Genomic DNA, 24,872 nt, shown 5'->3' on the forward strand with positions numbered 1-24,872 from the left:
ACACGTGCATATTGACATGCAGACACATAAACATCTGCACATACAGGCATACAGATACATATATACAGACACATAAACATCAATGTTATGTAATGGACATGGAGACAAATTTGCATAAAAGTCATCAGTTTTTATTTTGAAATAGTTATTTTTTGTTTCTTTATCATGAAAATGTCACTATACCATAATCATTCACAATCACAGTTTGTACTGACTGATACACTGACATCAAATAATACAGAAAGATACACAAAAGTCAAGCCTGCATCAGAACAAGTATATCATCATTTTGTAAATAGCATACAAGACCTTGATCTCTCCACAGAGATCATAGGTACAGACCCAACTGTTGGTATGAGAATGAAGTGAGAAAGTTTTTAGACCTTTGTAGCACAAACTCCGCAATGAGCGAGTGCTGAGAGTACTGAAAACCTCAAAGTCTTCCTGTATGGTGGTGTCACTGGACATACTGGTGGATTGATGGGTTCAAGGAAACGAAAATTGGAAAGGAAATGTACCATCACTCATTGCAAATAATCTTATCTAGCACCTACTTTGCACATATGTAGCACAATAAGCCGCATTCATAACTGATAATGTTTGAAATCAATTAATCTTATTGTTTGTATCAATTTCAAATCTTGGCTAATATTTTGCGCAATGAAGTTATAATGAACTTGCATTCTTAAAGATTTACCGGTATGTTTCAAAGTAACAGAATACACTGTATTCATCTTTAAATTACTACATTACCATTGCTTTACCATTACTCAGCTCAAATAATCTTACCCAAAGTAACAATTGTACATCTTTGTTTGTATATAGCACATAAAAATTATGACAAATTTAAACATGTTTTATGGTTAATGTTCCAAATCTTGAGGTCATTCACTTTCAAACGACTTTGAATTTTGTTGCATTTTCCCACAGGTATTATAACTTTATTTACTCAGCAACAAAAAGTGTAGTTTGGAAACGGTGCAGCTCTAAGCTCACTGGGACATTAACAGTGCAATGTAACTTCTTTGGCTTTTTGAAATAAGCAGTATATTGTTATGGAATACATATAACATGCCTTGGATAACATACCTTGGAAGCGGGCGTAAAGTTAAGACACGCTCTCACACTGAGCGTATCTTTTTGCTTTCAAAGGTTCAGTGAGCAATAGGGCTTTGTAATGCATCTATCATGTCTAGCAGAATTTACTTTCATTATTATTCAAAGAACTTTCAAATAACAGCATTTTAATCTAGAATCCTTTACACAGAGAGAAAGGGAAAGAAATTATACTGTGCAGAAAATCAAAGGCTAACCAGATGTAGAAATCTACAAGGCTGAGAACTTTGCAAGCCTAAATCTAACCATAAAAATGTTCTATGAGCACACTGCCACAGCTGTGAAACATAAACTTGGACACATACTTAAATCATCTGTGACAAGTGCATCACAAATATGTATATTGACGTATTAAACAGTACCTTACATCACAAGTGAAATAGAACTGAGCACATCTTCACATTTTTTTTTTTGTCACCTTAACATTTCTTTACTCGATTGCATCATATATGTACAAATATTCATTAGCAAAACAAGGCACAGTATGTTTTGAGGATAGAATGCTGTTCTTGAAGTAAGAAAAAACAAACCAACCTAAAATCTGGTAGCTGTACGAAAGTAAACATAAACAAACCAGAAAAGAAGCATTTGCAATAAGTATTTACGACTTGTCTCGATAGAAAGCAACATAATGTTAAGGCGTGGGCCTTTTCAATGGAGAAAGCATTGAATTCAACATTTGTCATGGAATGAGGCAAATGAAAGAAATCTGATGATTAAAAGAATACACCCACCATCCATGATATCCTGAGGGTAGAGTTCACATTTTTTGATGACTGACACTGTATTTGGTGCTCATCATTCCCTTCATACTCAAAAAGGCCACATCAACGTTTCCATTTCCGCATCCAAAACTTGCCCTGCTAATTCTTCAGATTGTTTGGCATCTATAGGGCCATTAGCAATAGTTGGTAAAGTGGGTGTTGACCAGGCACAATTTTGCCATGTGAAAAAAAGATGACTACATAATGTGTGAAAATGTGCAAAACCTGTGAGAAGTTTCAGACTTGCAACAAAACTTGTTTACAGTCACATTTCAGAAATGTGTTATAGAGTTGCAGTATTTGGAAAAGAAAGCAGTCCAAGGCCTAACAAACATGCAACTCATGAAACATTTTTATTGCAAGAGAACTCAACATACATGCACTCGCCTCCAGTACACCAATGACCAAACATGAATTGAGAGACAAGTCATTCCATTAGCACAGAATGCATTTTGAAACATGTATACAAATAGGTTTTTTTCATATACAGTGTATGGGGGGGGGGGGGAGCAAATATGAAACCTATGCAACACATTAAAGACTTAGTAAGAATCTAAAAATAATTGGTTGGTTCCTTGTTCTTTGTTCACATAACATTTTTAGTCTCTGAGGCCTGAATTAGATTTGATAGTGGGCAAAGCATACATCTAAAAAGCTTTAATCATAATCACAATGATGCATCTGTCATGGGAAAGACGTTGGCTATGGCTTGTTTTGATTAGAAATAAAACAGTTGCTTCATGATGCATATCCTTTTGTGGGAGAAATTCTTATCATCAAAGGAGGTTCCTGTTGTGATATAATAAAATGATATAATCAATCATGTGCAAAAAAAGGCGATTACAATTGCACCTATCAAAAATCATTACGTGACTGCCCAACTGACTGACCCTTGTAATATTACTCGTATTAATCATTATTCCATTCCTTCCACGAAAAATTATAAGTCTACTATGATACACATTTCCAGTTTTGCCAAATTCTGTAAAAGATAATACACTAGGTAGAATATGATGGAATTACTGGATAAATAAATAGGTTTTAATGTTTTAAACTACAATAATTCAAACACACTCTGTACTTGTACAACGCAACATCAAATTTCAGAAAAGAAAACAAAGGATTCACGCATGACAATCCATTAGAATGCCCTCTTTGACGATGGACATACGAGACATACAGACAAACTTTAACACTCCTCTAGAAATGAAATGATCATACTAACCTACATTTGTATTGTCAATTTGAGGCATACAGCACAACAACAGGTCTATTCAATCACCAGCATAACATACGACACAATACTACTGTATGTGTCTTCTTCGGTACCCTGTGTATTTCCAAGTGCTAGCCTACTAGCCTGATTTCATCACTGAGCAGCAAGATTAATACCATGCCATCATTTTATCCAGAGAAGCAATTCAAACCCTTCCCCCCAACAGACCACGCATAATTCTGTGTAACACTTCACCTCAAATATTCCCAACATTACACTGCTACTTGCGATACATCCATCCTGCTAGATTAATGAGTGTGTGTGTGTGTGTATACATCTGTGAATGCTCCCCTGGGGTGCTTTCAAATGTAGAAGTGATCTGATTTCATCACACAGGTCTCAAAAATAAGCCCGCAAACAGAAAATGCCATATCCCGTCTGGTTCCGTCGGATCCCTCTAAAACGTGGAAATATCACCATAATTCTTGTTCCACTCCTCGTAGGAGTTGATGGAGTCTTGCGGCACACTGCGACGTATTCTTTTCAAGGATTCGTAAAAGTCGCTGAGCGTGATATTCCTCACCTATTTGATAAATCGGGAAAGAATAATATCAAGGCAAGTGAAGCTTAAAGCAGGTTGGAATGTATATCTTTTTATTTTCTTCACTTCTAAACTTATAATAATTCCCTTTCTTTTTTTAATCAAAAAGCACATATTAAAAAAATGAATTAACTTTTTTCACCTCACTTGTGGCTACTCCAAACAGTGTTATTCAAGGAGAGTTATCTGTCATGGTAGATTTAAAATTCAACACCTTTCATCCTATTTTTAGCAAACACACACAAATAAAAAGCCTATAAAAGATCTGAATGCCAAACATGACACTGAAGCTTACCTCCTCAGCAGAAGTTGATTTGACAGCATTTGGTCCAAGTTCTGCAATGATCAGAAGGAAAATAAAAACATGGGTGTTTCACATGGCAACATTTTGGATGTTGATGTCAGAGAGAAATGCATATATGACTCGCCAAGTGCTGTAATTTGAAATGTTACCAGACTTCAGCTTCACACAAAGATTCATCCCTGGTCAGCTTTTCTTCCAGTATATTCTTTTAATTACCAAAATGAGGATTTACTAGAGAGAGAGAGAGAGAGAGAGAGAGATACTGCTCTTACTGTCTCCACATCAATCACTTTGTTGCCATTATTGTCGTCCCTCTTTCTCCTTTTTCTCTTTCCTATCCTCCTCCTCCTATCATTATTATTGTCATCATCACCATCATTATCAACCTCATCATCATCATGACCAACATCATCATAACCATCATTACCACCATCACCATTACCATCACCATCATCACCATCAACATCACCATCATCATCATCATCACCATCATTACCACCATCATCATCACCATCATCATCATCACCATCATCACCACTATCACTATCATCAGCATCATCACCAACATCACCATCACCATCATCATCATCATCATCACCACCATCATCATCATCACCATCACCATCACCATCACCATCATCATCATCATCACCATCATCATCATCACCATCATCATCATCATTACCATCATCATCATCATTACCACCATCATCATCACCATCATCATCATCATTACCATCATCATCATCATTACCACCATCATCATCACCATCATCATCATCACCATCATCACCACTATCACTATCATCAGCATCATCACCAACATCACCATCACCATCATCATCATCACCATCATCATCATCACCATCACCATCATCACCATCACCATCATCATCATCACCATCATCATCATCATCACCATCATCATCATCATTACCATCATCATCACTATCATCACCATCCTAGTCATCCTCATCATGAGGCTTATCTCCCCTTTGCCACTTCTAAAATAAGACTGTAACCTCTAAGCTCATTCTGCTATAACCACTGTTGTCTAAATCTCTACCAATGAGTGCTAAACCACACCCCCATGTAACATACCTCTGATGGGTCCCAAGGCAGCGTCTTTGGCTAAGGCGGTCAGGTCGCTCCCTGAGTAGCCCCGGGTGAACTCTGCCAGTCGGGTCAGGTCAGCCCCATTCAGGGGGTTCTTGTTCTTGGCCAGCAGCTGCCTCAGTAGTTCTTTTCGTGTCTGAGGAAGAAGTGTACAAAGTTTGATACATGAAATGTGGATCGGTTTTGTATTGCTGAGAGGAGATATATTCCTTAACTTGGCCTCTTTATAAATAAATTTTTGCTCATGATTAATCTCCTTTCTGTAACCAAAACCACCCATTTATAACACTTTCTTTAGCCGTCATTGCTTCTTTTCTTCCTTTTTTTTTCAACCTCTTCTTCCTCATTCTCTTGTCTATTGTCACTTTTCCCATTCATCCTATCTCTCTCATCTCTACTCTGGTCATATCATATCATTTTGGACAAATGGAAATTAAAGAAAGGAGGAATTTTCCCCTTACTGCCTTTGAACAAGTAAACAGAATATTTCAAGTTGGTTTGGAAATCAACTGTAAGTATACTGCTTTCGTCTGTGTTATGCAAATTTTTTGTTTGGCATTTTTTACTCGTATGAATGGAATGAAACATTCAAGCCTTGCTCACATCTTGGTCTGGCATCTGGATGTAGACCCTCTTAACCAGTCTGCGAAGGACGGCATCGTCCAGCTCCTGAGGTCGGTTTGTAGCCCCCATCACCAGGATCCGCTCACTCCCACTAGCCTTCACCTGCAGCAATGAGGAGTGGGATGTATGCAGACACTCTTCAGTCTATGCAAGAACACTTAACCTTTTTCAAGATGAGCTCTATCCATGCCCTCATTTCAAGAGTAGATGGAAGGTTTCTAATTAGCAACTTATTACATTTAAGCTTACCCAATTCTTTTCTTTTCTTTTCCTGAATTCTGATGTAACTGCTCTAGGCTAATTGGAAAGAGGGTGGCAATTTTCTGTGTTGTGTTGTGCAGTGCAGGTGAGGTATGACTACTGGTTGTAAGTGTTGATTCATTGTTCTTCAGGCCCTGGTGCACTCTTACATTCTTTTCACCCTCTCCTACATACAGAGGGAGACAGATATTTCATGCATGTTTACAGAAAGAGTTTAGTACAATTGTACTACCACCATATATTGTATGTATGCATCTTATTTGACTTTAAACTTACACCAGAGAGCCTGAACCATCTTGGAATGAAGATCTAATCTCATCACGGCTCTTCTGACAAACATTGTGAGGTGATTAGTACTGATGGATTTCTTCAATACTTCACAGATGCATCTCTTTCTCTTCACAAGCTCTCAAGTTGACTATGCTCTAATTCAGTGTGGCACGGTGTGTCAATGGAATTAATTAATAAAGATATCTTCCAATTAACATGTATAAATCCTGTCATATGGATATTTCAAATATACTTACACCATCAAATTCCAGTAGGAATTCTGTTTTCAATCTCCTGCTGGCGTCATGTTCTCCTTCTCTCCTCTCAGTCAGCAGGGAATCAATTTCATCTGGATGAGGCAAATTAAAATGAGAACAAATAAGCGCATAAGAAGATGGTAAAATGAATTAATTTGTGCATTTAAACATACAGGTACATAGTACAAAAAACGCGTTATCAATCATGGTGCATAAATGATGAACAATATATGATACTTTTGCAAAATTTCGAACATGGAAAAACATTCTTCAAAACCTGTTGCCTTGAAACTTATGACAACTTTTTGGTCTTTGCAAATCAATAAATATCTAGAACTGTGTCTGCAAATGTAGATTTTGACATTTTGATTTTTGTTCAGAAACTGCAATGGTACATAAAACTGTGGTCTCTGCAAATTGATAGAGACTGAATAATATCTGATACTATATGTTCATGAAGTTAATGAATGTTAATCTTTTTTCAGACAAACTGTGGCATCGAGTTTAACATTCCATTGAGATTTAATGGTGACATTAATTTGGAACAGAAATGCCCAAGTAAAATCGTTATATCTTGTGTTCTTTTCATAATTAAAATCAGTATGAGATTATGACTAGACTGAAGTCAGGTACAGACTGACAATATCAGTATTCCTAACACTCTGAATTTATCATACACTTCTGAGCTACAAAGAATCATTATCTACAGTTTCATGCCACAAAGAGAAAACTCTGCTGTTAGACTTACCCATGAAGATGACTGATGGTTGCAACTCCCTTGCGATAGCAAACAATGCCCTCACTAGCTTTTCTCCCTCTCCTACATACTTGGATGTCAGTGTGGCAGCACTGATGTTGAAGAAAGTGGCATTTGATTCATTGGCAACAGCCTTTGCCTGGAAGCAAAAATGAAAGATTAAAAAAAAAAAAAAAAAAAAACTCATATCTCATACCACACAACAGGTTTAACATATTGCTTCTGGGAACCTCATACTTAATGTATTAACCATACAATGAACTACAATATAGAGGCACAGTGCAAAGTCCATAGATAAAATTCTAGGAAAGCAGTTACTCCATATGCTATTTTGATGCAGGCTCACAAATCATCTTATCTATCTCACAAGATTTGTTCACCATTCTGAAAGGGAAAAAAAAAAGTAAATTTTTAATCTGAGCCTTTACAAGTCATGTATCTCCAATGTCTATAAATCTTTCAGTTTAATCTTATTCATCTATATCAATGCTATATCCACGCTGAGAAGCATTGTAAGATCTGAAATCATGATGTACAATAAAGCCGTGGATACCACTCTATTGAAACCAAGGTATGCTATGATGCATGTTAAACAAAGACTGGGATGAGCTGTTAGGATGTGTTCATAAGAACCACTTCTAATACCAGCAACCATCATGGCAGTGGTTGGGAGCTGTACCCAGTGATCACTGGACTGGTATTAATTGAGTATCTCGCATGACAAAGACTAAATCAAAGAAATATTTACGACTTCTAAATTAAATGATGGAACGATGTGTACCATCATGGCAATAGAAGGGAGTGTAACAAGTCATCACTGATACAATGTATCAATTGATTATCTCACACAAAAAAGTCCAAATCGAATAAATATTTCTTATGACTTTTGAATGAAATGTTGGAATGATGTGGTCATTAACATTAATCTTTCAAAAATTACACCAACAACTCGGAGGAACAAAAGGTAATGTGCAGATGAGAAAACCGAAAGGAAAATATCTATATTTGTGTATCTGGCAACATACAAAATAAAACAGACTTTCATCATTTCATATCATTAGTGATGGCACTAATTTGAAGAAATTACTTTCTGAGTTCTCCTTCATACTTTAGAGTTCAACATCAACATTTACTCGTCACTTCGTCAAGTGACTCATTCCGCTTCAGAAATGCCGACTGCCGAAAGCCCGCCTCATCCCCGTTTGGAGCTCTTCCAGTCCGCCCAGAATTCTGCCCGATGCAAAGAGCTACCGCTCGAACAAATTAATGATCACTACAAAGGAATAAGCACCAAGTCTAATCGACGAGAGAGGTCCATAGATGTAGCCATCTCCATCGGCTGTCAGATGATTCCAAAAAACATCAACTCATTCCTGCAGGGGGCTCGTGAGTCATAGCTTGGTACCTCGGAGCAGAAAAGATCTGCTTGTTTGAATAAGGTTAGAAATGGCATTGTTATGCAAACAAGAGATGCGAAAATACATCATTCCATCTTTTCCCACTCCTCCATTTAACCTACCTAACAGAAAAACAAAGAGAGAAAATGAGGGAGAGAGATTGGAGGGGGTGGGAGATGGAAAGACAATGTGACAGAGAAAGATAAAGAGAGAGAGAGAGATAGAGAGGAAGATATATTCAAAGATATATTGGCAGATATGTATGTAGATAATTGGAAAGAGAGAGAGAGAGAGAAAGAGAGGGGTGCAAACTGTCAATGAAAATGAAGAAAGTTGAATGAGAATACGGAAGCCCAATGATTGACATTGAACATTCAAACATAGCCTGGAGGGCTGAATATATTCACTTTGATGTAAAGGTCTTGAGGCTGGATGCAAATTCCGTCTGCTCGGAAGCCGGGGAAGAGGCAGTGGAGGAGCGTGCCGATGAGATGTCCCCGCGGCAACGGGGGGAGGGTTAGTCATTCACGAGGAGGATTTATTTGATAAATATCGCAGCAAAATGAGACAAATTGAATTTTCAATTTTCATACCACCACTCTCTCGCCCCCTCCCCATTCCTTCCTTCTCTCCCTTGCCTTCCAAGCTGATAGCAAAACGAAGTCTTTACATTCAGATTTGTCCGTCCTCCCAAACCCCTGATTCCTCAGCTTCATCACAAGAACCAGGAGATAATTAGGTCTTGGTGCACGGGGGAAAGGAAGCAGGGGAGGGGGAGAAGGAGGTGCTTGTAACAAAAAGCAAAATGGTATACCTTCCTTCCCCTTCCCTTTTAATTGAAACCAAGCCCTTGGGCAAAAGGGCTGCGAGGGTGGATCAAGGGTTGCGTTCATTCCCCTCTCATGGCTGATGGGTCACAAAAGTGCACATCACAGTGCCACACCAGACTCCAGTCACAACTTGTGATTCTATAGTCAAAATCATCTCAGAGAAATTTGTCATGCCAGGGCCCTGGCTTACTTAATGCTGCGATCAATTGTAATCTTACTCCATGTTTTTTGGCCATCACATCGAAATTGCACTCAATCTTCAGATAGTCTGCAATTTTTCATACACAGTCTGAGTGCATCAGTTACTAGTTGCTGCTCATGAGGACTTCCGAATCTCTTCTATAGGTTTCCCGTTTTGGTCTGTGCTTTGTCAGGTCCTTGTGTGCCTGTTACTCATATATGCTTACAATTACAATGTAATGACATCTGCTTTTGCTCCCTGGAAAAAGGCTTGTTCCTGTCATTGTCATGCTAGCATGTATCAGTTTTGTTTCAAGCAATTTTCAAAACAAAAGACAGTACCTTTTGTTTATTTTTTGCATGTGGCCAAAAAGGCCAATATCCATACTGTTTTCTACTAATGATGTCACACATTTTGAAATCAGTAAAACGTGCATGGATATCTGTCCTCTGTTCGTTGCCTTAAAAAACAACAACACATATACCTCGGAGCATTAGTGCGATTAAGTGATTTAGACAAGGTATTTTTTTTTTTTTTTTTTTTTTTTTTTTTTTTTTTTTGATGGGGTGGGTTGAGGTCGATCATGCTAGGAGCTCAGTACCATCAGGAATATTCCACACACTGTTAGCATCCCTATCATTCCTTTTCCCATTCACTTGGTTACTTATGCTGACCCTAATGTATTTCCCTTCTAAAAAGACACCCAGAAAAAAAAAGTAATAATGTCAAGATATGATGTCACCCCGCAAACAGTTCCCAATGCCTGTGAGAAGGAGAATATTCTATTCCCACCATGTCTTGTTTGCCTTCCTTGTTCCTTTCTTCAATTGCTGTGGGCAAAAGGAATTGCACCATGCATATCGCTGACTTTTACCCCCCCCCCCCCCATACAAACCCAATACCTGCATACAAAACACAAGCAATAGTATGGCACTCCACTGGGTACCCTTTCATAAAGCAGTTCACCATAATTGTACCACATAATAATTTCAGTTTCCATGACAGCACCCAGGCAGCAAACCAATCAACCTACAGAGTATTTTACTTGCTAATGCGACAGGTAAATGCCATTATCGCACCGTGCACTATCAACCGGCGTGACTTCATGTGATGGGGCCCCACTTCTTGAAGGAGGAAGCTCTCTTGAATAAGCAACCTTACCGTCTTCCCTCAATGCAAGATTCAATCGAGTATTACGATGGGAATTGCACATTTACAACACGATCTACTCATACATCTACTGTCTTGAGAAAAAAGATTTCATTCAAATTTCTGCTCATTTGCCTTGACATCATCAAGCATTTTCCAACAGGATACGATGGAAGACCATTAATGGCATTCATACTACCTCCTTACAACAGTGTGCGTCTTGGGGGTATTCTGCCTCGTAATTGTCATTCAAATATTGTACACTGAGTTTGCGTCTATTCATGACTTCTCAAGACAATTTAAATGAGGGAGCTAGGTCCCCACTGTTAGAAAGGAACTATCAGGGCACCGTTTCATGCTGTTAGCCTCGACAAGTTGTCAGTCTCGGACAATTTCAGTAAAATCCTTGGTTTTGATTGGCTGAGATGCTCTGGTCACTGTCTGTTACTGACAACTTTTATGAAATGGTGCCCTGGTAAAACATTTCATAACATACTTGGCATTTGATTCTATTGCCATCTGAGTTATTAAACCATGCAGACTTCACTCCTAACACCATCAAATAAAATGATAAATAATGATAAAAAGATAAAATAAACAAACTATTTTGATTTGTGGACAGGAGAAATACCATTGCATCCTATCTCTTTCTATTATTGTGCCAATTTCACCGAAGGATTGCATTCATACAGGCTTGTAGATGCATAATTTTATGAATAGTTGCATAAAACAATATCAACATCTGTAATGTGCATAATCATAAGCACAACTTCCCTACAGCTGATGGAAGCAGCCACATGAATTTGTCTGCTTGCCAGTAGCAAGCTCCCTGGATCAAAACATCAGTTCTAGAGTCTGGAATAAGACTATTGACACTCGTGGCCGTGTGTGGCAAACAGCGCACACTGTAATTTGGCAGGAAATATGTGGATTAGCGCGATTATGGCGGTGCTCTGTAAAAATCTGTAACAGACTGATCTCCAGATAGCTATCTCGCCAGACAACCTCGCAGGGGGAAAAATACCAAACACGTTAGTGGAGTGACGCTGCAAACTCCAGGACAGGTCATAAAAAATCAAGAAGGAAAAACATGAAGTACAGCCTCTAGTGTTAATGGATACAAACAAAAAATGCCCCCTTTATGTGACTTCCCTTTTGTCATTATTTAATAGCAAAATATTATTGGCAAAGATAATGTTTTTTGTTAAATCACCACATTATTTTAAAGCATTCCCATCCTGTCAAGCAAACACTGCTGTGCACAGATTTGGCATCACTGATATCACAACAGGACAATACAACTCCCATACAGCACTAAGTTCACATTCATGTCTACCAAGAACTAGTAAGAGAAAAGAAAATATCTTTGTGGCTTTCAGGATAAGACAATTTTATTTTTTTTTCAGAAGATGAAATGTGAAAATCAGGGTGTCCTAGTAAAACCTGAAATAGTGATTTTGGAGTATATCAAAATGCATCAAACAATGACATATAAACTTTTGTCCCCCCTCCCATATGCACACAGTCACACACAATATGCCCTAAAGGGACTGTACAGTACTGGTTGACGTGGGGATTCATGTTTTGAACATTCCTAAGTGAGCTAATGAGAAAGCTCTTATGAAATATGAAAGAACATGTAATTTCAAGAAGGATTCAACGTTTATTTGATGAAAATTGGTTTTCGAATGGCTGAGATATCCAAAAAAGTGATAATAATAAAAGGCGACAGGCCATGCCTTTTATTAGGATCTCTCTGTTTCACCTTGTTTTTGGATATCTCAGCCATTTCAAACCCGATTTTCATCAAATAAACATTTGATGCCCCTTAGAATTACATGCTCTTTGACATCTCATAGAGTATTTTCTGAATATCTCACAAAACGTTAAAAGCTAAATCCTCACCTCGACCAGAACTGTACACACCCTTTAAATAACACATCAACGCAAACACACATGCACATACACTCGTCTCTTATTCCCCAGTCAGTGGATTCACTTACAGCCATAAGACACCTGTTGCACTTGAAGAGGGTGCAGGTAAACCCTCCTGGCTATGTAATACGAAGACCCTCCTCATTTTTCATTAGACAGAGGACCCCATCTCCCATCGCCCCACGCACACTTTTAAGCTCTCGAACCGCCGGGGTCAGTTACAAGTGTGAAAGTGACCGGTGCAGAGTGACCGCTGGAATGCTATCGTATCATCAACTGACCAGCTAAGGACCCTCTTCAAGTCCTGCATGTATTGGACAGGGGCATAGGCCGAAAGGTAGAGGGGGCATTTTTCACTGACCATTGGTATGAAGACAGCCAGTCTTCACTCCAAGGCTGTCAGTGAATTCCAAGACAGTGATGCTCTTGAAGAATTCAAATCACAGAACTATGAACTTTCCAAAGAGTTACTTCAGCCCCTAATTGCCTTAATTTCTGGTTTTTAATGTTTTATAATTTCTCCTTATTCAACACGATGCAACTACCTTACTTTTATTTCTATATCTTTCATGCCTATAAGCTACAGCTCATCCATGTTACAGAGGCAAGATGTGTTCCCTGCAGCGTAGCAAAGAATGCAATATTCTGTCATACTTCCTTCCTTTTAAATTTATTTCTCCCTCCTCCAACATTATGTTTACTCTTGTTTCTCCAAACTTCTTCCTCTTCTTCTTCTTCTTCTTCTTCAAATGCGTGTATGGTTTGCCCCCTGTACATTTCTATTTCTACAGTGCATGCTCATTACATTCTTTTCAAGTTTAACACTCAAATCTTAATATTGTTTTTTTTTTTCACAAATACATTCAGAGCATCTATAAATTAATCTCCTTTGCAATAAATGAGAGCATTGCCACTTTTGAACACTTTTCTTTCTATCTTTTATCACAACTGTGTGAACATCGTTCATGCTCTCCAAGCTTTTCACTTGAATGCTACGAGACAAACCAGACACACATCAATGTCTACAAGGAAACAAGAGGACCTCCCAAAAATAATAGGATTACCTCGCCCCTCATGTTTTCAACCTACACTACTAGATGGTGAGTCTCCGCCCAGCTCATGGTTGCTAGCATTATGTGTGCGTCCAACCCTAATCCATCCCTCCTGCATGGAAAGCAGAGGAACGACACGCATCTGTCCAGAACTTGTTTTTCTAATTTTCGTTGACACAATCAACACCCCCAACGAGGCGTACCAGACCCGAGTCTGTCTTGCCCTCACAAGGTTTCCGGCAAAGGGTGGTTCAACTTACTAACCACTTCTGTTCATGTTTGCCATAAACACCTTAGTGCAGTAAGTCCTATACAACACGGCAGACCATCCCAGTGCAATGTTTAAATATAGAACAATTCATATTTTCTTCTTTTACAGCCTGATCATGGTTTGGGGAAATAATCACTGAATATATCTGAAAGCAGTATTTGTTTGGGAGAAGATATTTTATAAAATATGTGTGACTAATGCCCTAAAAGGAAACTCATTGTCATGCTAAAATTTTGATATCTAACTTTTGACCAATTTCTTTTCAAAGAAAAGAGATTTTAACACAGTCTAATAAACTTACATCAATATTGTCACTTGAAGAAGTCACTTTCATCAACATTTTTTCCCTTTTCTTCAATTATTCAGCCTAAAGGAAATTACTTTCATGGAAATTGAGAAGTAAACATCCAGATCAAAATTAAGTATCAACAAAATCATCAAAACCATTCTTGGTTTCACACTCAAATGATTATGTCCTTAACATGGATATCTTTTTAAGGTGGACATTTCCCCCTTTTAATGCTCTTCACCACACTTGATACTTTAAGCATAATTCAGATGTTAAATATTGTTTCCATGACTGCAAAGAAGCGTCATTTCCATTTTTGTCTCATCCATGCACTAATCAACAGAGTGGTATAATTGATGATTTCCTCTACACAGTTGGCAATAAAAAGGGTTAATCATTCATTCTACAGTTCAATAATTCCATCCAAAAGTTGTGATGATGAAGAAGACATGGCTGTGAATTGTGACACTTTAAAAAAGAAAGAAACGGCAAGAGCCATAGGAACAACAGTTCTCTTGTTGCTCTAGGAGAAAGCGTTAGGATAAAACCCAGTCGGTCCCATGGCTGAAGGTTGCTATCAAGAAACCCACTACCCTCACTACTATCAGGGTCTTACCAGCATGGTTTTGCCATTGCCCGGTGGGCCAAAGAGCAGGAGGCCCCTGGCAGGCTCCCGAAGTCCAGTGAAGAGGTCTGGCCTGAGACTGGGGAAGATGACGATCTCATTCAGGGCCTGTTTGGCTGCCTGCTGACCAGCTGGAAGTTAGATAGAAATGCAGAATGTTTTCTTAATTTTTCTTTATATATTGTTATATTGTTATTGTTATATTGTTATATGTGAACATATGCCAACAACACTGAGTATTCTGATGGGATTTTCCAGAAAGATGTGATTATCAAATTTATTTCCATGCAGAAAGATAACATACATGATTGTTTTTCACTGAACAAATTTTGAAACATTTTTGCACAAGATAAGTCCTCGCAGGATAGGACATGTTGGCTAGTTTGCAATGCTATACTGAATAACAACTTCATATGCAAAATACAGGGAAAAAGTCTTGGTATAAGCACCTCTGCTTTCTTTATCACAGCATGAAATAGATTGCTTAATCGGTATATTTGTCACAAATGATCTCATTCATTAATAACTACCACCATGAAGAAAAAAAAAATGTTCGGTGTAAAAGCCTTTTGATGATGCCGGGAGTGTTTATTAGAAGCAGAGAAAAGTTTTGGTCATGATTAATCTCCTTATTGGCAACCTGCACAGTGCTGGGATTAACATTTGATTCATTGCTCCCTAAATCGCAAACATTATGAATTCATGAGTGTTTGTGTTGATTAGGCTCATTGTGATGCTTAGCAATGAGCCCAAAATTGAGGGTCATTTATCATCAAAAGATAATTGGAACAGTTCACAGCAGTTTTTGTGACAGGTTACATTGAAAATGGCTAACGAGCGCAACAAAGTTGCAAAGAGCCTCTCCAAATCACACAAGAACAGAAGAAGAGCAAGAGCAAGAAGAAGAAGATGAAGAGGATTATGATGATGATGATGATGATGATGATGATGAGGAGGAGGAGGAGGAGGAGGAGGAGGAGAAGGAAAGGGGGGGGGGGGTGAAATATCATCGAAAGATTTGTCCCTTACCAACATCAGCAAATTTGACTTTGGGGCCGCTGTCCATGATTTCATCTAGAATGCGATTGGCCAGCTTGGAGTCCACATTTTTGAGGCGTGAGACGGCCTGTTTCACATCCTTGGGAGGAGGAGGGTGGCTGCCCGTTGGAGACTTGGGGTCCTTCTTGCCGGAAGACTGACCACGGGTCTGGACGAAGAAACACAGCCATAGAGAGAAAGTGAATGAGAAGCAGAGCAAGAGAAAGGTAGGGAGGGTCAAATTAAAAATAAGGACAGACAGAAACAGACGTTTGGATGAGATACACACAGAAATACATAAAATAAGCAAATGATACAGACAATGACAGACAGACACACAGACACACAGACATATTATGCAGATATAAATTACCATTAAACACAAAGGAGGTTGATTGAAGGAGACAAACTGCACAAATACAGGAAGGTATAGGGTGAAGAAATTAAATTGATGATAGAGAAAATGCATTCAACTCTAATTTAAGATTATCATTCTCTTTATTGTAAGCTTCAGCAAAGAGACTTCTTCAATTCTGAAGGAGATTCCCATCTTATCTTGCCACCTCACACAAGACACAGTGGCCCGATAACATGCACACGATTTCGGCCGTAGGTGATGCATGAACTGCCATGATGTCACTTTGTGTTTGTGATGAGTAGTATCTATTGATGATTACTGATGGAATGATTACCCAAGAGTGCAATCACTCTCCCTCCCTTTCTCTTTCTCACTCCTTCTCAGTCTTTCTCTCTCTCTATCTCCTTTTCCCCATCTCTGTCTCTCTGTATCTGTTTTTTGTGTTTGTTTGTCTGTATGTGTGTGTGTCTGTCTGTGTCAATGTCAACCCTAACACATCTTCTCTCCAGCATTATTCCAGCTCAGGCTACAAATGCGTGCTCACGCTGTAAGTGCAACATTAGCGCAGTGTTTACGAGGAGTCATTACGGGTCGTCTGCTTCGCTCTCTCCCGTTTCGTTTCGTTTTTGCTTTGTTTTGTTTTTTTCTATTAGCCTTGAACACTTCCACTGATGTGTCTCCGGGACTGGAAAAATAGAATCATTCGGTTCGGGCTGATGTGGTGTGAAAGATTGAACTTGTCATGCGAGGAAGGTGAGGAATGTTTGCAGGTGATACATGAATCATCCTGTGAGGCAGGGAGTGGACAGTAAAAAACAAACATTCGAAGTCTAAACGAGACAGTCCTCAGCCAGAGAAGCTTGGACCATTTGAAGGAAGAACAAACATCTTTTTTTTTTTTTTTTTTTTAATGCAGGATTGAAGGTAAATGAATATTACACATACAGAAAAAGAAACACACACACACACACACACACACAAATATACTGACAGAGAGCCTACCACAACCAAATGTTAACAAGTTTATACATATATATCTCAATCACTTTTATTCTTCCTAAGAGAAATAAATATTAGAATGTTTATGTTGTATTACAAAGTAATTCATTCAAATCAATGATTCTTGCATTGAATTGTTTTTTATTGCAACTGATTGACAGTGTTTTTCATTACAGCTTTTCTAATTTGTGTGACAGAATGTTCTTCAGTACCACATCCTGTATGGATTGATGGTTCAAGCCAAATGTCACTTACTACTAGTACCAAAGAGGAGAAGTTATGTCTTCTGAAGACTGGAAAATTTTGTGGTATGTTTAAGTTTTCAAAACCTCTAGCTTCTTACTTCATGGATCATTATTAAGGGGCTTCAATTTATCTGATTTACAGCTGTTCCAATATATAGCATGTTTAAATAAACAAGGCTTAGACTTTAAAATCTAAATGAAAATTTTGCTTATTTCATCATTTATATATTAATTTATACTACCACATTATTCAGTTGAGTGCAAGAAGGGCATTAACTACATTGATAGAATATTCATTTTTGATGCCACCTCTTAGTGTAAGTGTTTCCTATCATAGCACAGTTCTGGGTCCGTGCCTCTTTCTCCATTAAAAGATTCACACTCAAAATCTGTTTTGGTCTATACATAGATATTCAGTTTTCACTGGCTTTGCATGATACTATATGATGCAATGTAACGCAGCAAACTGATTACACCAAATATTTACAAAGTTAATACAAAAAAGACAAGAAAAAACAAACAAACCAACCCTGAGCACTTTCACAGGATACAAAGGACACTAGGGCACTAAACATAAAGACTTTGGAGTGAGAAGAGGTGTAATACCTCAAAGAAAACAATTTTTTTAATTCTTATATCATTACGATAATACTGCAATACTTTACAAGAGTTTTTTTTTTTTTCTAAAACTCTTCACATTGGCAACTAAATAAGTACTAGTGATCTTGGATATCTATTTACACATATCTTAGCAAAAGTAGATTTACTTCATGGTGACACCATATTGAATAAGGCGACTGCATTCTACTACAGACGATGAATACAGTCCAAAGTGAATCTATGCTTGGGATCTTGAAGAAAGAAAAAAGAGAAATACTCTTCTCCTTTCTTTCTCTTGATCTACATTAACTGACTCATCCCTGGTGCTTGATCCTTTCCAAATCTTGGGAGATTGAGCGATAAAGTCAATCCGTCTGCATGGGGTCAGGGCTCGGAGCCTTGAACCTGTGTTAAGGGAGCCCTCGCTTGGCAACGCCACATGAAGTGCCAATGAGTGGAGAGAGGGGAAAACGAAGGAGGACTTTTGGACTGGAGGAAATTGTCCAGTGACGGAATGTCAGCTTGTTCACGATTCAATTTCCCCCTTCATCAAGTGCCAAAACATCTAGAGCCATGGTGCAAATTTGAATAATATGTGATAAAGCAGTATAATTGACATGGTTTGGATCGTGTTAAACAAGAAAGAAAAGAAAACTGGGGTGTCAAAACTGGATGCAGAGCTTCATGGGTTTGTCTTTTAGCAGGAGATACAGTGATGTCCGGATGAGTAACAGGAAAAAACATCCTATATACACTTCAGAATATCCTTGTGCGAGTGAAGTCTTATGTGCAGTTCATCAGGGGGACCAAAGACAGTGCAACATACTAACATGGTGATGTTTTGTATACCCTGAACAAAATAACTGGCGGACCTACTGACCATAATTAGCAGGCTCCACAGCTAATGATATGCATGAGAGGCTCACTATACCCAAGAGGCGATGTTGCTGCCTGAAGGACAGTGAGGCCTATACTACAGTTTAAATGTTCATGATGCAACATGCTAATTCAGGGCCTTATGAGTAAGCTGAATGACCTCAAAGGGAATGAGTTAACTCATCACTTCTGATCTCACACCACACATCGTCTGTTGAGAATGATAAGGGCGTTAAGTTGCCACTAAACCCATAGTGTTCAAGACCACTTAACGCCCTTCTCATTCTCAACAGACGACATGCAATAGCTTCACTACACATTAATAGCCTTTTCTTTTTTCTCTCAAAGGCCTGTAGAGTGAAAGAGACAGGGTGACAGAGAATGCTCAGAATGTATGTCTGCAAGTTTGAAGATTGTCAATAAGAAGAGAAAATATGGCACTAATATATCACAGTTGACCAGTTTTCTAATATATTCAAATGTATGGCTGTTTCTCCTGTCTTGATGTAGTAACAAGCTATTCTATTAATCTGTACCCACAAAACACTTTTCAATACTTGGAAACCAGTTGGCGCTCCATGGTTTTTGTCCATGGTTTAAACCATGGTTTCATTTGTACCACTTTCGTGAATTCAGGCCCTTAAGCTGACATTAGTCAAAAATCCATCACTCCACTCCCTCATTCAACCACCTTCATCTGCATCCCCAATCCTACTTAAATATTTCCACCTGAAATGGCAGCGCTGATATGCTGTAGTACTTTACCTGCCTAGAGCTGAGACCCCTGATTCTGCTCAATCTGTGAGGTATGACAGAGTGCATGGTTGCACTTTGCAATTCACATTTCAGAGGACTTAAGTCTTGATGCATCTAGGTAAAGCTAACCAAACATTTCAGCGTATGAATCACTCTTGGTGGATAATAAGCGATGAGAAAGCAAAAGGTCTCAAACACAAATCCAGTCATTTCTTTCTCGCTAGCTTTCTCTCTTACTTCAATTTTTTTTTCTTTCTCTCAGAAATACACACACACACACACACCCATCCCTCCACACACACACTCTTGCTTACCAAGCTACAATGATCTGAGGAGAAACATGAGAACCGAGTGCAATAGATTTCATACCCCCCCCCCCCTCGCTGTGAAAGCAGCAAAAGTATGAATGATACTTTTGCTAGAGGCGTGGCAGGTTGCTACTGGGGTCTTAGGCAGAATGTGTGATGGAATACCTGTCCTAGGCATCTCATTTCTTCCCTGGTTATATTAGGCTGGCGAGATGAGAGGCCGCTCGCAGTAGAAAAAAAGAAAGAAGAGGTATCGTATCCAGCCAAAATGGTAAGGGATCCATTACCTGGGACATGGCCAGTTGCCCAGCAACCTCATTCTGTCGGAATTCTTCTGAGATGTCGCAGGGGTCTTGTCAACGCACACTTGGCAGTTGCATGGAAATGTTTGCTAATATTCTGGCATTCTAAGGGAAGCTGACGTAGACTTGTTTGGAATGCCAATTGTGAATGAATATTCTGATGTATTCCGACTTGTGAGCAGTGGCAAAAATTGCAATGTACTTTGCAGGGCACAAAGTAGTCTATCCAAAAAAGAAAATGTTCAACACAAATACAGCAGTATCACATCAGATTTTCAAATCCATATTTTGATTCCAAAGAATGAATAGAAGAATTTGTTATATGTATGCAAAGCCTATTTTTTGTCATTTGCATCTGTATTACACAAATGCTCTTTGATGTCTTCTTACAATAAGGTAAAATATATGGAAGTGTATGTATTGCAACACATTTTTGTTTCTTTCTGTCTGTATTGTGGAGCATCTAAACAGGTTGTGGGATCATGAAACCAGTTACATGGTGCCCTACCCCCTCTTCCCCCTCCACCTACCAGTTTGTGTCATTACACCCAAAGCGCGGAAGGAGAGAAGAGGAACAAAAGCTTTACCTTGGGCTGAGCAGAAGAGGTACAACAGGTTTGGGACCAAAGCTTTACCTTGGGCTGGGAAGGGATGGTTGTCTCTGGAAGAGAGGTAGGGTCCGGCCGGGGGACATGAGGTAGATTCCGGGCGGGGCTTCGGGTCCTCCCATTGCTGGACGACACGCCCGTTGTGGCCTTGTGGACCAGTCGGGGTGAGGCTCTGTGCGATGATTCTGCACCAGATAAATGAGAACCATAATAATTGCGATGAATTACACCAAATGTGAGTACACAGCTTTCTAGATGTTTCTTTATAGGGTTCACAATTAGAACAGATACAAACAACAGGTATATAATGTTTGTTGCCATGTAACACATTATACATTGTCCTTAATAACAATAACTACTACGAGTACTTTATAATGTAAACTGAGTACTAACACTGTACAAGCTCCGATCCATGCTGGCTCTTGACTAAAAACATTCTCCTTTTTGCAGATGATTAGCAGAATACCTGACATAGATATCAATACTTCTCACCACTTGCATGTGAGGTGAAAGCATATTTGCCACTGGGCAATAAAGTGACTGAAGGAATCTTATTTCTGTTTTTCCAATCGTATAGTGTCTGGGCACAGCTAACAGGCATGAGGCAAAGGAGATAGAATAATATATGAAATATGACACATAATGACACATAATCCAATCACCTAGTATGCACAGTGTGCAAGACATGTCTGTAAATGGTATGACAACAAGGATTATGATATATCCAATAATGCTCTGTTTGGGTTTCTGTTGAAGATTGCTACCTACCAGTGAATCATGAAAAATAATAAACATCCTTAACCCTCTCATGACCATACAACTCTAGATTTCATTTCTACTGCACAGCAACAAGTTGCCAGTGGTACTGAAAGACTTTTTAGGTACCCATTTTGGTGATTGATTCAAAAGTCCTGGCAGGCAAATGAGACTAAAAGAACCATACTATGGATCACAGCAAGCTGCACATGGGGGGAGGGGGGGGGGGGGGGGAAATACTTTCAGTCCTGGCATCTCACTCTGGTTACCATGGCAACTCGGGGGAACGATGCCAGTGCACCACATCACCTGCTCAATATTTGCTGCCATCGATCATCATTAAGCCATCATTCAATTTTCACAAAACAGCACCGAATTGAGGGGCTGCGTTTCAGGGGGGACAGCGTCTCAAAATGGGCGTGGGGGGGATTCCTCCCCTCATTTTCTCTCCTCTGCTCCTTATCAATATTCAATGCAGAATAACCTAGAGCTCAATTTTCTTGAAGTTACATGAGTCTGATGCCACCTGGACATAAGCTGTCCTAAGTGTACAGAGCAAGAATCCTTGTTTGAATTACTCAAAGGAAGTTTTTGAGAAATATAACTGAGCAGTCATATTGAAATGGGCTGTATTGTTGAAGTGTTGTTCATTGTTGTCTAAATCAGTTGAACTCTTAATGGTCTTCACCAGGTTGCCCATACAGCAGCAATCAAGGCACATGGTTTCCTATCATATTCCCCGGGTGATGTCCGTGCAGCACTTGGAAATTACTACACAATCAGTATTCTACTCTCGTAAGACTAGAATATTGCATCTGTTGGAAAAAAAAAATCACTCGCTGTACCGGTGATCTATTGGACTCGGTACATTACCTGATGTCAATTTCAATGCATGAAAGTGTTGCTGGAGGGTGAAATTGAATATTTTGGTGAATGGAAGTGGGTATTTATCAACACAAGGCAACATAAGAGATAGGAAGAGAGGGGTAGAAAGATAAAAATGAAGAGAGAAAGAGAGGGGAAGAGAGAAAGTTGAAAGACTTATTAACCTCTGTCTCTACCTGACAAGTCAGCCCGAATGAAATCATTAAATTCGTCATTAACAGCAAAGTGACATGTTACGTGTACCTGATCTTAGTAAAAGAACACCATCACCTGACATTCCACCATCCAATGTCTCCTCTCCCAAACAGAAGATGACAGAAAGAAGAGGAAGGAAGAGTAGAGAGGAAACAGGAAAGACACAGGAGAGGAAGATATTGCAATGCAACTGTGTAAAGCACCAGCAGGTGCATTCATACTGATGGTGAAATTTCAAACACCTTGGTATTTCACATGGTGCAGTAATTTGTTGTAATGTGAATGCAAATATACCACAAAATAAACCATAAAATACATTGTGAAATACTGTGGTACTTTAAAGAGGATGGTAATTCAAACTTAGCAAGGAATACACATGTGAGATATGAGTGTGAACCACATCACGAAATACCATCAAACGTACAGTGGTGCATTTCTCATATGAGCCAATTCACTTTCCTGTCTTTTCCCCATTGGAGATATGCATATATGTGCACTGCTTACCAGGAATGTCTTGCTGGTATTTCATGAATGAGGTTGGTAGCAAGTGAAATACCACGGTATCTATAACCATGGTATTTTTGCCATTCAGAATGCTGCCAACAAATTACCATGGTGAAAGAAAGACATTGATTCTCTCCATTTGTAGCCGAAGACAAATTGAAGAAACTCACACCAAATTACTGTAAAAGTGGAAATTTCACGGTGTTGAAATTTTCGCGCAACTCGAAACTAGGGCGAAAATAAAAGCATGCAAATATTTTTGCTTGCCATACGTTCCAGTAATTGATATCTCGATTCCACGGACTTAAAAACAAGCGAAACTCTTCTTACCCTGTTGAGTGCGAAAAAATTAGTCACATGAAAATATCCGCTTTTACAGTACCATGGTATTTAATAACACCTAAAATCGAATGTGAATGCACCTTTAGTAGACAGATCATATCTTTCAGTATCTCTCTCCATTCCTCGCCATTTGCATCTCTTTCTCCCTCTCTGTCAATATGTTTTTATTCCTCTTCTTTTCCAATAATTCATCTCTCCTCAGCAGTAATCCAATAGTAGATACTTAGTCACAGCGTGGCATCCAATAACAACGTACGGAGGCTTCCATGGGGCAGCTACAATCACATAGCCCAAGGGGTTACATTTTAATTCCTCACACCTCTCTCGATCACCAAACCCAACCTAATTTTGCTCTCTGACCAGCCCTCAATTCACTCCCTCATCTTAATCTGCCCCTCCCCCTCCCCCTTCCTGCTATCATCTGATGCATACCTTATTTCTAATAATCCAAGAAAAGTAGCACGGATCTTCACCTATCCCACAATATGATTCCTCGGATCTTCTTATTAACCCCCCCCCGACTGATTGGGATGCACTTGTCCCTATGATTACCCGCAGGAATTCAAACATTGAAGACACTTACACGTTTATCCCATCCTTTTCCAATCTGCTCATACAACAGTGAGCATTAATCAAAATATCTGAATTGCCATATAGCCATCAGAAAACATTATGTCATAATGAATTTGCGAAACAAAGACTGTATCAGGAATTGGTAACATCAAACTAGAAAACATAAATACATAAAACTTTGGAACATAACATAATATACTTGAATAGATATGTGCACATGTGCGCATATACAGTTGTATATATACACGAACATGATTTTTTTTTTGTTCTTTTTTTAGGGTGTTTCTTTTTGCTACAGCTCAACTCTTTTTTCACAGAAAACCACAGTGAAATATTCCTCACAAAGCAGAGTAAAATATTGATGTAAACAGACTCATTCACACAGACAAAGAGCGCTATGTCGATTAATATCTAAACACCAATTTTTTTTTTTTTTTTTTGCACCGTTCAGATAGAGAGAAATATCCGGCTAATTGCCGATAACAATATTTCAATGACCAAACTTCGCATGC

General features: G+C 38.9%; 1 protein-coding gene across 1 annotated transcript in view; it reads right to left on the reverse strand.

Moving 5' to 3' along the window:
- Window positions 1-120: 120 nt before the first annotated feature.
- The window catches only part of LOC140233484 (spastin-like), a 99,014-nt gene continuing 74,262 nt past the window's right edge, over window positions 121-24,872 (reverse strand). The window contains exons 4-12 of the mRNA XM_072313605.1: window positions 21,133-21,290; window positions 16,045-16,222; window positions 15,007-15,146; window positions 7,278-7,425; window positions 6,530-6,621; window positions 5,721-5,843; window positions 5,103-5,253; window positions 3,993-4,033; window positions 121-3,679 (exon numbers count right to left, since the gene is read on the reverse strand). Of these exons, the coding sequence (XP_072169706.1) occupies window positions 3,554-3,679; window positions 3,993-4,033; window positions 5,103-5,253; window positions 5,721-5,843; window positions 6,530-6,621; window positions 7,278-7,425; window positions 15,007-15,146; window positions 16,045-16,222; window positions 21,133-21,290 (1,157 nt within the window). The 3' untranslated portion in view covers window positions 121-3,553. The remainder of the gene's footprint in view (window positions 3,680-3,992; window positions 4,034-5,102; window positions 5,254-5,720; window positions 5,844-6,529; window positions 6,622-7,277; window positions 7,426-15,006; window positions 15,147-16,044; window positions 16,223-21,132; window positions 21,291-24,872) is intronic.

This window comes from Diadema setosum, chromosome 1, assembly GCF_964275005.1.
Source record: "Diadema setosum chromosome 1, eeDiaSeto1, whole genome shotgun sequence".
In the NCBI taxonomy this organism is placed as follows: domain Eukaryota; kingdom Metazoa; phylum Echinodermata; class Echinoidea; order Diadematoida; family Diadematidae; genus Diadema; species Diadema setosum.